General features: G+C 30.7%; 1 protein-coding gene across 1 annotated transcript in view; it reads left to right on the forward strand.

Moving 5' to 3' along the window:
• Positions 1-16,759, forward strand: part of LOC123292471 (phosphatidylinositol 4-phosphate 3-kinase C2 domain-containing subunit beta-like) — a 351,668-nt gene that overhangs the window by 3,814 nt on the left and 331,095 nt on the right. Inside the window, exon 3 of the mRNA XM_044873151.1 lies at positions 348-666. Coding sequence (XP_044729086.1) covers positions 348-666 — 319 coding nt within the window. The remainder of the gene's footprint in view (positions 1-347; positions 667-16,759) is intronic.

The raw sequence follows: 16,759 nt of genomic DNA on the forward strand, positions 1-16,759 counted from the left end.
AAGTGTACAAATGACTTTTTTCCAAAAACGTCCAATTTTTCAGTTATTTAGAGTTAAATACTTCGAGTTTCAATCTCCAATAACTCGGAAAGTATTGACTTTTCAAAATGAACCAAATGACACTTTTTGCTTAGATTTTGTCGCTTTATTGATTCGTCTTGCCTTTTTCAACATATATTTTTTTCGTCCTTTTGATGGGATGGTTATCATCCCCTGTCGAAAGCATCACTAGGCATCATACAACTTTTTTAATCTAGAGGGTTTATTGGAGTATAAATTATACTGGAAAATCAGACAAAATCAGCGAAGTTAGAGAATTGATAATTTTTGTTCTTTTTTAATTTCAGACTTACCCAACAACAATCTGATATGAGCTTAGTAGAGAAAAATCCCCGTCAACAAATGTTAGCATTAAGTCGTAACAATAATAATTTAACAACATATCCAACAAATTTGTTTACACCACAACAGCAACAATCGCCAACGATTTTACCAACGCTGCCTTCATTCAATCAAATGCTTCAACAGCCACAGCCACAGCTCGCACAACAATCACCAGCTGCTCCAAGCTATGGTTTTCAGCCGCATATTACTTCTGGTTTAAATCTTATGAGCGGAATAGCACCATTAAATTCTGGTTATCAATATCCACCACCAGTGCCTCAAGTAAGTGCTCAAAATTATTTTCTACACCAAATATTTTTTTCAAAATGTGTTGAGTGTCGTTTTCGAAAAGTCTGACAGGCCTCACTTTTATTATCTCAAAAGAACTCACTGTCATGGATCAAACAAAAATCGTAGGGCTTATAATAATAATAATAATAAAAAAGAGGGGTATCGCAAATGGGACCCTAGCACCTAGCCTAAGTGATCGTCTATACCCTCTGAAGATGATAATTATCTGTTATTCGAAGAAGTGTTAATTTAAGCAGATGAAGCTATAGGATTCTGTCGAGGCTAGTCACCGCACAGAAAGTTTACAGTTTCTCTGCCAAGGTTGGTCCTAGGATTGATCGATTTAAGGTTTTGGACACAAACATTCTATACTTGGTACTCTGTAGGTTTTGCACTTGTAGCTGCAAAAGGGATCACCAGAAATTTCCAAGTTATGAAGGTGGTAGTCCAATCGACAGTGCCCTGTAAAGAGTCTCATTAGCCTTCTCCGACTGTGTTCTATTGAGTTTCAGGATTCGACAACAATCAATTGTCCTGCGCAAAGTCCCTAATCAAGAAATGTCACAACAGACAAGAATAGGTAGATGACAGATGAACACAAAAGATAAGCTTACATAATCGAAATTACAATTTCCTATAGTGACTATGTATTATTTGTTTACATTATTTATAAATTATTATGTTTGCTATTATCGTAGTACAGTGAACGGAATCTAGCAGACAATTACTTCTAGTAGACAAATTTATTCTCCTCTCATATACATACGAAACTCAGTGTACATCATTATCAATTTGTAAAAAGACATAATACAGTAACCTTGTCGTCTGAAAGTAAGGGGTAGTTTGCGTCAAATCCGGCAGCTCTGATTTTTTGCAGACTTTATGATGTTGGTCTAATGAATAATTCAAGTTTGTGACCTCAAGTGCCGAACGTAACTTTGTCAAAAATCAAAAAAACTGTGCAAATTTCGGCTTACTTTCGGATTTTGGCGATTATAATCCTAAAGGGCTAGTTTTTGAAGTATCTTTTCATGATGTTTCTAAAGTTGACTAAATTTGCTACAATATCAGATTTTTTGCAAATTCGCAATTTTTTGCAATATTTTGTCGTTCTGAATGAATTTAGACCATAAACAACACTAACACACTCCTTCGGAGGTTAAGTAAACCTACCCCTTGTTAGAGTAGTACGAGTGACGTATGTAATGTTGCAAAAAATTGCCAAGTTAGAAAAAATATGAGTTTTGAATAGCTTTATCTCGGACACTATTGGGTTTATAGAAACGATTCTATTCTCATATTGTAGCAAATTTAGTCTACTTAAACATCTTGATACTTCAAACAGTAGCGCTTTAGGGTTATAATCATCAAAATCTGAAAATAAGCCGGTTTACGGTTTTTTTCGAATTTTGACAAAGTTGCGTTCGGCGTTTGAGGTTACAAACTTGGATTATTCTTTGGTCCAACATCATAAACATGCCTGCTGAAAATCTTAACTACCAGATTTGGCGTAAGCTCTGATGTATAAAGTTACTGTTATAACAAAAATATTATTCAAAATAACGACTTTTTTATGACTTAATCGTTTTTTAACCCCCGAACCAAAAAAAGGTGTTCAGTTTGACCGCTATGTGTGTGTGTGTCTATCGATCTGTCTGTGGCATCGTAGCGCCTACACAAATGAACCGATTTTTATTTTTTGTTTTGTTTGAAAGGTAATTTAATGGAGAGTGTTCTTAGTTATGTTTCAAGTGCGAGTTTAGGATTTCTTACTCGAAAAATTTGTCGGGGGTTTTTAATTTTTCTAATTTTTACTTGTATACCATATATATGTTTGTAACGCTTAATATTGATGATACCAACAAAATTTTTATATAAGTTTTCATAAAATCACCTAATTAGTCCATTTTCGGCTGTCCGTCCGTCCGCCTGTCAACACGATAACTCAAAAAAGAAAAATGATATTAGGCTAAAAGTTTTATAACGTGTTTAGGGCATAAAAAGTGAGATCGACTTCGTAAATGAGCAACATTGGTCCAATTGATTCTTGAATCCGTAGGACTCATATTGTAAATCGTTAGAGATAGAACAAAAGTTATAATGTAAACAAATGTTTCTTATAAAAAAATTAACAATTTTTGTTTGAAACATTTTTTCGTAAACATCACTGTTTACCCGTGAGAGCACAAATTAGGCGCAAATTATATATTATGTATTATATGGGAATATCAGTTAAATGTGTGTGACATGTATGCATGCATGTGTGACTATCTTTCTTTACTTACGTGACGTAGGAACAAACGATTGCGTAATCAACACTATCTATACATGGTATTTCAACAATTAACTCAGTCAATTGTTTGTTTTAACTTGTTTTAATATAGTTAATCAAACGGCTAGTAAGGTGTCTTAACTTGCTTTGACTATTGGCTGGGAGTTTGCGGGTTCGAATCCAGAGAGCGGCAGTACAAACAAAAATAGTTATTAGGACGGTAAATTGATCACACTGTCGTCGCTTGGATAAGAACGAAATAATCGACTCTACCTACATTATAAAATTAATTGTATATTCGGAGTTTGTAGTTTAAGAAATAAATAAGGATTAAAAATAATGATGTGGGTGGCCTCTGTTATAGACGTGGTCTGAGAAACGGAGGTTAAAGCACATTATTATTATTGTTATTATTATTATTACTAATAATAAAGTTAATCATTTCAAGAGGCTTCTATAAAAGAGGCTTGTACCCATTTAGAAATCTGAAATGTTCGATAAATCTTCTCAAGTGTATAATTAATAAAATAAAATAATTATTATGAGGGAGCAATAAATGCTTTTTAACACATTTTTCAGATTATCTGCTAGCTTCAGTCCTAACATAAAGAGTCCTCAAAAAACGGGTTTGCACTACTTTTAAAACTTAATATGCCCCGAAAACTTTCTTTAGTATATAATCAATCAAATAAAATCAAAATCGTCAGGGAACAAGACCGTTAAGTTGATTTTTCGAGCCTCAACGCACTTAGAACGCTTAAGAAGTCTCTATAAAAGAAATTCGCACCACTTTAGATACTTGAAATGATTAACCTTGTTAAAACTGATTATTACAGAAAGGATAAACTCATAAAAATTCATTATTTCGAATAATATTTTTGTTTTTTACAAATTAAATATCTGGATGACCGAGCTTCGCTCGGTTATTCGCCAATAGATGTCAGCAAGAATCATATTTTTCACTTTAGACTACTCAAACGCCTCCTTTTTGTTATGTTATAATTTGCATTGTATTTCATTAACTACGTTATACACCAATAGATGTCTGATGAATTTTTCATGAAAATACGGATAAAACGACATTTCTGATAAATGAAACCTAGCTAGATCGACTTATCGCCCCAAAAAACCCCTACATACTCATTTTCATGAAAATCGTTGGAGCCATCTGGATGACCGAGCTTCGCTCGGTTATTCGCCAATAGATGTCAGCAAGAATCATATTTTTCACTTTAGACTACTCAAACGCCTCCTTTTTGTTATGTTATAATTTGCATTGTATTTCATTAACTACGTTATACACCAATAGATGTCTGATGAATTTTTCATGAAAAGACGGATGAAACGACATTTCTGATAAATGAAACCTAGCTAGATCAACTTATCGCCCCAAAAAACCCCTACATACTCATTTTCATGAAAATCGTTGGAGCCATTTCCAAGATCGTTGATATATATATATATATATATATATATACAAGAATTGCTCGTTTAAATATATAAGATAATGATGTACAGTGAGTTTCATATGTATATGAGAGGAGGATAAATTTATCTGCTAGCTTCCTTTTTTATTAAAAGTTTAATAACCAAAACCCTCTTTGCATTGATACCCTAGGCCAGTGCCTAGTGTGCCTTATTGTTATTTTAAATCCATCCCTAATATCAACTATTTTTACTGTTCTAAGATAATTTCTTCGATCAAAAAGCGAACGATAAATTTTTTTTGTTCATAAAATATCTTATCTTAATTACAAACTGATATTAATATGGGGAAATCTATTTACATTTGATTAGAGTATAGAAAGTGTTTATTTACACGACAGCGTGTAGATAATTAAAAAATAATTATTTTATCATTAAAGTGTTCCAAACAACCAAAAAGACAGTAATTTAGTGCAAGTCGCCCACTTTTTTTTATCTTCAAAGTGCTATAGAATATAGACAACTAGAAGGTCGCAAGTTTGAATTTAAACTGAGGGTGCCCAAATCTACCGTCCATATTTTACCTATGCCCAAAATTGGCCCAAAGGTAGCCCCAAACGCATATGGATCAATATCTCCAATTCTAGATGAGATAAAATAAATAGGCTAACGGTTGGGCCATAGTCTACTCTTAAAACGTGTAAAATTTGGACAATCTAAAATCGAGATATTGACCACACTTACAATGATTTTTGATTTTTTTTAAAATTGCATATTTGACCCTTAAAACTCAATTTTTACGATCTTCCGGAAATGGTTGAGTTTGAAGGCGAAAGTGGCGATATTTAAAAAAATCAAGAGCGATATGAAACAGCATAAAAGCCACTATCTTTCCCGACATACATTTTATTTTTACAGTCTAGCTCCAACTCGAAAAGTTTGTGGAAAATTGTGCGTATGTACTCTAGGTACAACTTTTGTTTGAAAACTTTTTTGATCTGACCCCTCTATTCAAAACTAAGTTCAAGAAAACCGAAATTTCCATGTTCAATTCAAATTTCACGCTTAAAAATGGATATATCTTTTTTCCTCACCTTGGGGAGTTAAATGATCTAAAAGTTCGTGATCAGCGCACAAAATTACCCCTTAGAAAAGTTCTTTCAGCCATTCGCAATTTTTTTTTGAAAGGGGTTCGATTTGACTACCAGGACTGGCTTAACAGACGGACAATATATAGTACTATTCGTTGTAGATTTTAAATTATATGGTAGATTTATTTAGTACCTAATACACTACTATTAAGAGAACTATATTTTTTCTCTTTTAAATATGTCGCGTTTTACGGTATGCAGATACTTTAATATTTTAATAGTGACGCTTTCATTATTTTAAGCTTTTTTAGCTACTATTTGTTCACAAGATTTTAGTTTCTTACACAGTTTGGACGATAAATATTTAGTTTGTCGTTCTTGTGCCAAAAGTGTAATTTCCGGTCAAAAATGGTACGGTTTTTGGAATACGTGATAGACTCCGTGTAATCTGACATCGGATTCATATTCAGCGAACAAAAAATACGTACATGACAATTTCAAGCCAAAATAAAATATAAAAAAAAATTTGGGCTACATATGCTGGGACCCTATGACTTTCTATGAATAGCTCAATGATTGTTGAGGCCCTATAAACACGTTACAAAAAATTTCATTAAAATCGGTACTGTTTTCAAACTTTTCCACTGCATTCTGGCTTATTAACTGTAATAATACAGGGTATTCAACAATAGGATATTATCGTTAGTCAAAAATAAATTATGAAATTTGAAAAAAGTTAAAATTTATGTAAAAATATTCTGATTTCGAATCATAAAAGCACATTTTTCTTTTAAAATATTAAAATTAAAAATCGTATTTTTTAAACTGTATATCACGTGACCTAAAACGCGGATAAGCCCTGCTGTGATGTCATAGCGGTATGAGTCATAGACCATCAATTAGTTCAGTGTAGACAGCTGGGTATAATATATCCATAGATAATAAGTATTTATATTTATTATAATAAGATGTCTATGAATATATCTGTCAAACTTATTTGTGTTTTTGTATGACAATTTAAAAAAGGTTTAAAATTTAATTTAAGTTTTTGGCAAGAAAGCGTGTGTATTTTTCCGAAATAAATTTTTGGTGGCTTTTTAGCAAAATAAACATTTTGAAGTACTTTTACAAAAATAGTGGAATACCCTATTAACTTAATTTTTTGTTTTCACTTTTTTTTTTTTCATTTCTTAAAAATAACTATTATTACAGTAATCCTAGTCGAAATTCTATATAGTAAATCGGAATTTGGACGGAAACCCCACTTTTTGGTTACGGATAGGATGGGCAAAGATTAGTTTAAATTAGAAAAGGCGGGTTGCTACTCCTTAGGGGAAAGCCGCCATCTTAGTTTGAAGGGGTGAGTTTTTTTTTTTTTTTTTTTTTTGTAATACCCACTACACTATTGTTTTTAGCGAAAAAAGTATACTGAAAGCATTTTTATAGAGAGTAACAGTAACGTTTTGTAGAGATCTCCTGAAAAGTTAGTGCAAAATTTGAGACAAATAATTTTCCTTTTAACGATTTAAGCATTTTCGGCGAAAGGAATGGCAAATAGTCTCAATGAAAGTTATAGACAGCATAACAAACAATAATATTTGTCTAAATCTAAACAATTGTTTACTATTATTACTCCAGAACAAGGCGTATACAGAGTTATTTAAAGGAAGCTCATGCGCCTCTAGAATATTAATAACGCTATTTGAGAGTAAAATACTCATATATTATGTATATGCTACTGTTATGGAATTATTGATATGTTAGCAACGTAAAATTTCAAAATTATTTATTTCAAATTTTGCACTAACTTTCAAGTAGATTGTTTAATACGTGAATTACGCAAAAAATGCATAGGACTTTTTTTCACTAAAATCAATAGTGTAGCAGTTATTGCAAAAAAAAACTTTAAACCAAGATGGCGGCCTCCCCTCAAGGGATAGCATTTCGCCTTTTCAAATTAAAATTATCTTTGATCATCCTAACCGTAACCAAAAAGTCGGGTTCACCCCCCCCCCCAAATGCGATTTAAAAATCTAGAATGATTGTACTATATTAGGTTCAACTTATAAATTATTATTCTAAATTATAAACACATATTATGGTTAAATTATATAATAGATTTTTAAAAAAATTATTGCTGATTTGACTAAAGTGGTATGGCTTCAATACTGCCACCCAGTACCTTAAGCTAAAAATTTTAATAAAATTTTTGCGCTACCGTGTAAATATATATGAGGTGTACAGCATGATGTTCTACCTGTGAAAATAAAAAAGTTAATTAGTATATTCTTGTAAATCGAATGAAAATTATACGATAAAAAAAAATTTTCATCATAATATATATATATGTATTTTTAAATGTAAATTTTTTATTTGAAAATCCAATTACGAGATACCTCGCTATTTTTATAAATATAATTAAATTAATTTTAATAAATTAGTGTGACATTGAATTTGAATGAACTTACTACAAAATATTATATTTTTAGTGGTAAGAAAACAGTTCATAAATTTTTATCTCAATTGTAATTATTCAGCTAAATTCGATTGTTAAACCGATTATTTAAAATACACGCGATTATTGTAGTTTAGTTGAAAAATTTTTAATTGATGTGATTAAGTGCCGCTTTACACGTGTTGGAGTGTTTTGAAGTTTAGTTTTATTAATTTGACACTCAGATGGCGTTAACATGTCATTGTTAGGAAGTTATGTAACATTTTCTTTCGAGTTTATACATGAAGAAATGAGTAAATAGCAACCTTTTGTACCACTTGTAAAAAATTATAGTAGATTTTCAAATAAATAAATTAAAAATATAACACAGTATAAAAATATATATATAAAAAAAAAATTAAAAATTGAAATTATTTTTTCAGATTGAAAATTTCGGAGCCCTTCAAGGTTTTAATTCTAAAGAATGAACCGAGAAAAATACCGACTATACTATGACGAGGGTTATGTGTTTGTCCGGTATGTATGTATGTTCATCGTTCCCCTCATTTCTTTTAAACTACTTATCATAATTTGACATATGAGATAACGTTAAAAGCGTCTGGATCGTCCGCTGGTTATAGACTATGTGACTTTACATTAAATTGAATATGGCGCCCTCTATAGGACAAAGTTATGATCGAAAAACAAATTCCGATGTAATGATAGCGTGTTTGATATTAAATAAAAGGGTTTAATTGCTACATAGTTTAAAATGCATGTATTTTCGTCTGTTACCCCCTAACTTCTAAACTATCGTTAAAATCGTCTTGATCGTCCGCTAATTATTGGCTATTGGCTATGGGGGTTTTATTTTTTGAACTTTATTTTATTTAAACTATTTTAGGGTTATAATTTCTTGAGAAAGTATAACAATATATATATATATATATTTGAAAAGTGCTAATTACGCCCTTTCATTTGATACCTAACACGCATCATTAAATCGATATTTGTTTTTCGACAGATGTCAAATTATGATAAGTAGTTTAGAAGAAACGAGGGGAACGATAAACTTACATACATACCGGACAAACACATAATCCTCGCCATAGTATAGTCGGAGTAATAATTGCCCATCTTAAACCTCAAAAAAAGCTTTTTTCTCGGCTCATTCCTTCAAATTCTGGTTCAAACCTTGACGACCTCCAAAATTTTGAATCGGAAAAAATAATTTGGGTTACATTCCCGCTTGACTATGGTACCGAGATCGGATCCCTTTTCATTGGATTCTTTGCAATGTCTCGTCACCTAGCGATAGAGACGTCTTCTAATGAAAATAAATGTCAGGATGGATGAATAGGTAATAAGTTCCGGACGTAAACATTCTATAACCGTCCATTTGTAAAATACATGTTTTTCATTAAAATATTTTGCGTCAGTTGTCTCATTCCGGCGTACAGCTCGGTTTTGCTGAGGTCGCCATTTATCCGAAGTCTGTTTCTAGCCTTCAAGGTAAATCAAATACGTTTTGGAAAGTTTACTTTTCGACAGTGACATTCGCCTTGTGGCTAGCAGAATTCCCTGTTATTTTGCTTCGTTTTTTACGGACTAATTTTTAGTCTCCGTAGCGCACAGGCAAATTTTGTAGTTCTAAAATAAAGAACTTTTTAAATAAAACAATCAAATTCGAAAGGCTCGAAAATGCGCCCAATGATGCGAAATTCCGGAAACTTCAATCGATCGGAAAACCGGACAAAAATCAATCGGAAAATCTAAACTGGACCAAAAGGAGAGTTACCGCATCTACTCACCCCCTCTCTCTGGCGACGTCCTAGTGACTACGGAACCCTAAACAAATAATCGAATGCACTAAAAATGCATTGTTTTTGATGTGCATTCAAATGAAACATTAATTTGTGCAGTAACAAATAATTATGATTAAATTTTGCATGTTTAAATAATTAATAATTTTTATTTTTATATAAATAGTTATTCGATTATTAAAGTAATGATTAAAAACTTTTTGCGATTCAAATATTTTTATATAAATAATAAGAGTCTAGGCACGTCTTTTACGATCGTATATACTGATATTTAATCCGGACGTAGCTTACGGTCCAGGTGCGTATCAAAGATGCTTGAAGGAGGCAGTCATCACCTTATAAATTTTTAACTGAGTACTTATGAATTTAAATACAGTAGAGTCTTGATAATCGGAATTCAAAACAAACCAGTATTGTTGGATTGGATTGCTGGGATTATGTAAAAAAATTCATGTATTTATATCATTTTTAATCTCTTTTACTATCACAAGCGTAGGGAAGCTGTGTGGAAGGGGCAGGCGTCAAGTATTCGAATTAATAGACGTTTCTAATTATTGAGACTATTTTATAATGTAAATTTTATAATAGAGAAGTTGCACTCCGGGTAGTGATTCTGGATCCGCGCCTGATAAGGTGCTGAAGTGTAATTAATGACCTTGCAAATTTGTCATACTCATAAAATACATGCATTTTTATTTAATTATTACAGTACTTAAAAAATGGATTTGCTTGACCTTTATCCTGTTTATTTATCAATTTTCACTATTTTATGAGATTGAAACTTCACAAATGCTTTGCCTTCTAGCTGAAACTAAATAATTTTTACTTCTTAAGGACGTTCTCAAAATCTTAGATTGATTTTTAGATCGTGTATATGCATTTTTATTAATGCTTTTTATAAATAGGTAAATTTTTTAATACTCCTTACGGTGTTCAATTTATAGATCTAAGTTTTTAAAGTTTGCGTTGAGCTGTTAAAAGGCTAATTTAATTAAAATTAATTTGTTAAAATAATATTCATTAGCAGTTAAAAGCATCGCAAATATTTTCCTATGAACAAAATTATAACAAGCGGCACTCATTTTTCCATAAAATACATTTAAAGTGATAAAATGAATGGCATTTGTGTTGAGAAGTATTTCTTCTATAAGTGATTTTCTCTAAATCTTAAGACATCGATATTTGAAAAACTATAGTAGGTATATATCGAAAAACTTGACTCTTAATTTTCGTTTAATTTGCTCAAGTTCTCAACAGAATCCACCCTCAATATTTGAAACTTAAGTCTCAAATATTTTCATATACTCATTTTATTGGGAACGTTCTTAACACGAATTGAAGACCTAAGAATGATTTAAACTTGTTCTTCTATGAATTTTCTTGATATTCAACTCGTTATATACAATTAGCTCTGTTAGTTGTAAGTAAGTGATCTTGATGGTTATTTAAATGTTTATATAAATAATTAAAATTAGGTATTTTCTGTACGATTGCAATATTTTTATAAATATGTGGAACCATTTATTAAATACTATAAATAAATAAATAAATAAAATGTTTAGACTAATTAATTAAAAATTAACATAAATATTACGTATAATAAATACATAATAATCATTTTAAAAGCACGTTTAAATATTTTAGTACTAAAAACAATACAAAACACATACAGGTTGTTAGAAAATTATCGTAACACCAGAATACATCGAAAAATAATCATTTTGTACTTTACACTTGTACATTTGAAGTTTTGAAACACCAATTTTTTTCTCAGAAACGGCGGGGATGGGAGTGAGGATTATAATAGTATGAAAGGGTAGCACTTTTTATGTACTATTTATTACAATTTTTTTGAATTTATATTAAAGAAACAAGTGAAAACAAACAATTGACTGAATTAATTGTTGAAATACCATGTATAGACAGTTTTGATTACTCTGTCATATTACACATACATACATATAACACGTATATATAGCCATAACATACATACTATACAATTTGCGCTCTCACGGGTAAACAGTGATGTTTACGAAAAAATGTTTCAAACAAAAGTTGTTTATTTTTTTATAAGAAACATTTTTTCATCTCTAACGGTTTACAAGATGGGTCCCACGGACCCAAGATCCAATTGACCTATGTTGCTCATTTACGAACTCGACCTCACTTTTTACGCCCTGAGTACGCTGTAAAATTTTCAGCTTGATATCTCTTTTCGTTTTTGAGATATCGTGATAACGGACGGACAGACGACAGACGACAGACTGACAAACAGACACACTGAAATGGACTAATGAAGTGATTTTATGAACACTTATATCAAAAGTTTTTATGTAGCATCAATATTTTTAAGCGTTACAAACTTGGGACTAAACTTAATATACTATGTATATTTCATATACATGGTATAATAGAAACGGGTAAATAAATTTTTTTTTTTAAATTGATGGACTACCGCTGACAATTATGGGGATTAGTGACCAAAATAAAACCCCTTGAAATAAAACATAAAAATTTTTACCTTTTCATACTATTATTATCTCCCCCACCCCCACAGTTTCCGAGAAAAAAAATTTGTCAATTTCAAAACTTCAAATTTCAAAATTGCTTATAACAAGAGAACGGATAAAGATAAAGGGTCGAGTTTAAGCTCAAAATACGTAATTTTGAATTATTTTCAACTTTCCCATTTAATGTTATCAGCGAAAATCAATTGTTTTCCCAAAATACTGCTTTTTTCTCAAAATTTTTCAAAAAACCCGTCAAAAAAGATCCTTTTTATCTCTCATGATTGCAAAGTGTGTACCTCAAAAAAGTTGTTCTACAAATAGGGGTACTGGCCTAAATGTTTCCAAATAATATAGATTCCTTCCATTTACGTCTTACATATCAACAACTTTGATAATTTATAACAGCTACAGAGGCGGTCAATAGTCCTAATTTATTTTTTTACAGCTGTATGTCGTTAAAAACTATCCCTTTGAAATTTTTCGTGCAAAACTACTTATGAAGGGTGGTCTCATGTCGAAAGAAATACCTCAACCATCATTTTTCGAATTCTTCTGCTGATTCGTTAATTTTCCAACTCTCTTTATATAATTATTTGCATTGTATGATTATTTCTGCACATAACAATAGTATTATACTTAGTAATGAAAGATGGATTAGTAAGTAACTAGCTTATTGTTTGTACCGGTGCAGCGCGGCGCGAACTAGTGTAGTGCAGTGTACATTGTTGAGTGGAATTCAGTTATTGTTACTTAAGCCAGTTCAATTTTCTTATGAATTTTATCAAAATTGAATATGAAATAATCTAAAAATATTTTTAGAAATAAAAGAAAGGTAAAATAACTAAAAAACGAATCCCGAAAGTTTATTTCACAACAACTGACAAATACTCTACTCATTAGATTACGGACGACAGTGGTGTTTAAGGACCTTCCCAAAAAATCTATACCTCATAATCAATAAATTTTTTAATATCCCTTACTTTGTTAAATTTTTAGATTTGAGCTGAAGCTTGAAGTGTTTTTAAAGGTATCTATGTTTTATTATGTAAGAAGCCTAATTTAAAAAAGATTAATTTGGAAAAGTAATATTTATTAGTTAAACGCATCACAAATATTTTCCTATAAAAAATTATTAGAAGCGGCACTCGCTTTTCCATAAAATATGTTCGTGTTATTTCTTCTACAAGATATTTTTTCTAAATATTTAGGCATCAATATTTCAAAAACTATGGTATATACTCTTAATTTTTTCTCAAATTCTAACAGAATTCACCTTCATTCACGTATGTCTCAAATATTTTCATACACTCATTTTTTTGGAAATTTACGAAAATCAAAGAGGGGTGACCCAGAAGTTTGTGACACTAGAATTTTTTATTAATTCAATCAACAAGGCGTTTGGAAACCTTAAATCTGATTCTGCGTATTCGCGAAATTAACCCTTTCGACGCCATCTTGAAAAAATGACTATTTTTGCGTTTTGCCCATATCTTGGGTTCTATTCATTAAAATCTGATGATTTTGGTGTCGTTGGACTTGTCTGCGTTTTATGTTCAAACTCATTTATATCAAAGTAAACGCTATGATTGATAGAAAAAAAGTTATTTGTGCTTATAGTCAAAAAATTTTTCTTTTTGTAACGGTTTTTTTATAATAATGCACCACAGCTATTATCAATGTAATGTTTTCCTTCGCAATGATAGAGGAACGTCGTTTTCTACTAAAAACTTACCCGGAGGAGGATATTCGTTAATTCGGAAATGTGCGGATCGTATCACGTATGTCTTCCAGAGTAATCGCTGCTGCTTCGTCAATAATCTGCACTCTTTCCTCCGTGACACTCTCTTTTCGTGTAACGTAAAATTAACTAGATAAAACTTAATAGTAAGTATTGCGGAACAAAACAATCGTTGCTTTTCCAAAAGTATCAGTGAAAATGATGTTTTCTCCAAATTTTCTTTCAATGTTATCTTGACAGTCGATATACATACTGGGACAATAGTCCCCACGAATTTCTGATATCAGCACGGGGACCGTGGATTGACATTGTTCGACGCTCGCATTTAAATAATTGTAAATTGACCAAATCACATCGCCAATTTTCATCAGCCGAGATCGAAAACTTCGATTTAACATTGCCTCTACATTACAAATAACATATAAAAAAACACAAATAACTGATTTGATGCAGCGTTCAATGTTTCATTTGATTGAAAATCATAAATACTGGAAAACGGAGAATTTTAAAAGGAGATTCTTAAACTAAATAAAGAAATAGACAAATACATTGTTATTGTTACTTAAGTTAAATTGCCTGTTTCGTGCACAAACTAATTAAATATGATTTAATTTAAGATATTATTTTAATATCCAAGGATTTATTTGCTTAAAAAAACTTAATCCATTAAAGATAATCTTAAAAGATTAAATAGCTGACGGGTTAATAAATTATTGTCTAGAGTTATGGAAATGAATACCACGATACTCGAAATAAAATTAAGTATGTTAAGAAATTTTATTTAAAAAATAAAAGTACAACAGACAACAATACAATAGAAATACAACAGACTTTCATTTCGTTAAATATCGATATTTCGATTGTAACGCAACCATCGTCAGTAGCTAAATTTATTCATTTAACATTCATTACAAACATTCTTTAAATATAATAAAAAGAAATTTTTATTTCACGCTACGTTTTGTGCTTAGCACTTCTTCAAGCGATCATATAGTTTGAATTCCCAACGCTGTCGTTTAATATTCTTGTTGTATTACATAGTTTTATAGAAAGTTCAATAATGAAGTCGTAAATTAAATAAAATAAAATTGAAATTATAATTTTGGCTACTAATCTTGAAATATTTTTTCATTTAAAATTTTTGTAATTGTCACTCGCTGTCCAAAAAGGCGTTCTATCAACATGGGGGTGAGATAATCAAATAATATAATTTGTTGTTGTTGGGAATTCAAACTATATGAGCGCCTAAAGGAGTGTTAATATAAGCACGAAACGTAGCGTGAAAAAAAATTTCTTCTCAACGGAATTATTATTATTTGATCCTCAATTCTCCTACACTCATACCAATATAATCACCAAGGACCTTAACCTATACAATTCTTTATAAATTTAAAGATAAATATGTAAAACATTACCAAAAATTACAGTACCACTTGCAAAAATAAAAATTTTCACAAAATCGAAAATTAAAATTTTTCAAGACCATCAAACTTTTTATATTGGTTTAAGAGTTGGTATAAGGTCGATCTTCACCCATCTTATAACCAGATGAGACATATTTTTTATGATATTTTATAGATTTATAAACACTCCTATCATAGTTTTTCTATCGAAAAGTGTTTTTTTCAGGCAAGTCTATACCATTATTTTCGTAATTAAATTCTCTTTCTTATGTGATACCAATTTCAATTGCTAACAAATCGGTGTAGTTACCTATATATAGGTAACTCGTTTGTTTTTTAACGTCACGTAAATAAAGAACGATTTCCACTCTTAAATAGATTAATACATACTACAAAATTTTCACCTAATTAGCGCCCTCGTGGGTAAACAGTGATGTTAACAAGAAAAGTTTTCAAACAAAAGTTGTTTATTTTTCTATAAGGAACATTTTTTACATTTAAATATTTGTTCTATCTCAAACGGTTTACAAGATGGGTCCTACGGACCCAAGACCCAATTGACCTATGTTGCTCATTTACGAACTCGGTCTCAATTTTTACGTCTTAAGCACACTATAAAAATTTCAGCTTGATATCTCTTTTCGTTTTTGAGTAATCGTGATGACAGACGGAAAGATTACAGACGACAGACAGACACACAGACATACGGAAATGGACTAATTAGGTGATTTTATGAACACCTAAACCAAAATTTTTTTCGTAGCATCTATATTTTTAAGCGTTACAAACTTGGGACTAAACTTAATATACTATGTATATTTCATATACATGGTATAAAAATCGTAATTTTTAAACGGTATATCACGTGACCTAAAACGCGAGTAAGCCTTGCTGTGATGTCATAGCGGTATGAGTCATAGACCATCAGTTAGTTCAGTGTAGACAGCTGGGTATAATATATACATAGATAATAAGTATTTATATTTCTTATAATCAGATGTCTATGAATATATCTGTCAAACTTATTTGTGTTATTTCGTATAGTAATACCCATATTACGTCATCAAATTGGTATCAGATAAGAAAGAAAATTTAATTACGAAAATAATGGTATAGACTAGCCTGAAAAAAACTGTTCAAGGAAAATTTTGAACAAAATTAATTTAATTACAAATAGCCATGAAGACTTTTCAATAGAAAAACTACGATAAGAGTGTTTAAGAATCAATAAAATTCCATACAAAATATATCTTATCTGGTTATCAGATGGGTGAAGATCGGCCTTAAACCATTTCTTGTACTATAATAGTTCACAACAAAATTAGTGGAATTGAAAAATTCCTTCAAAGGACTCCCAAGTAGATTTATGAAGACTAAAAAAAGAGATA

This window comes from Chrysoperla carnea, chromosome 2, assembly GCF_905475395.1.
Source record: "Chrysoperla carnea chromosome 2, inChrCarn1.1, whole genome shotgun sequence".
Classification (NCBI taxonomy): Eukaryota; Metazoa; Arthropoda; class Insecta; order Neuroptera; family Chrysopidae; genus Chrysoperla; species Chrysoperla carnea.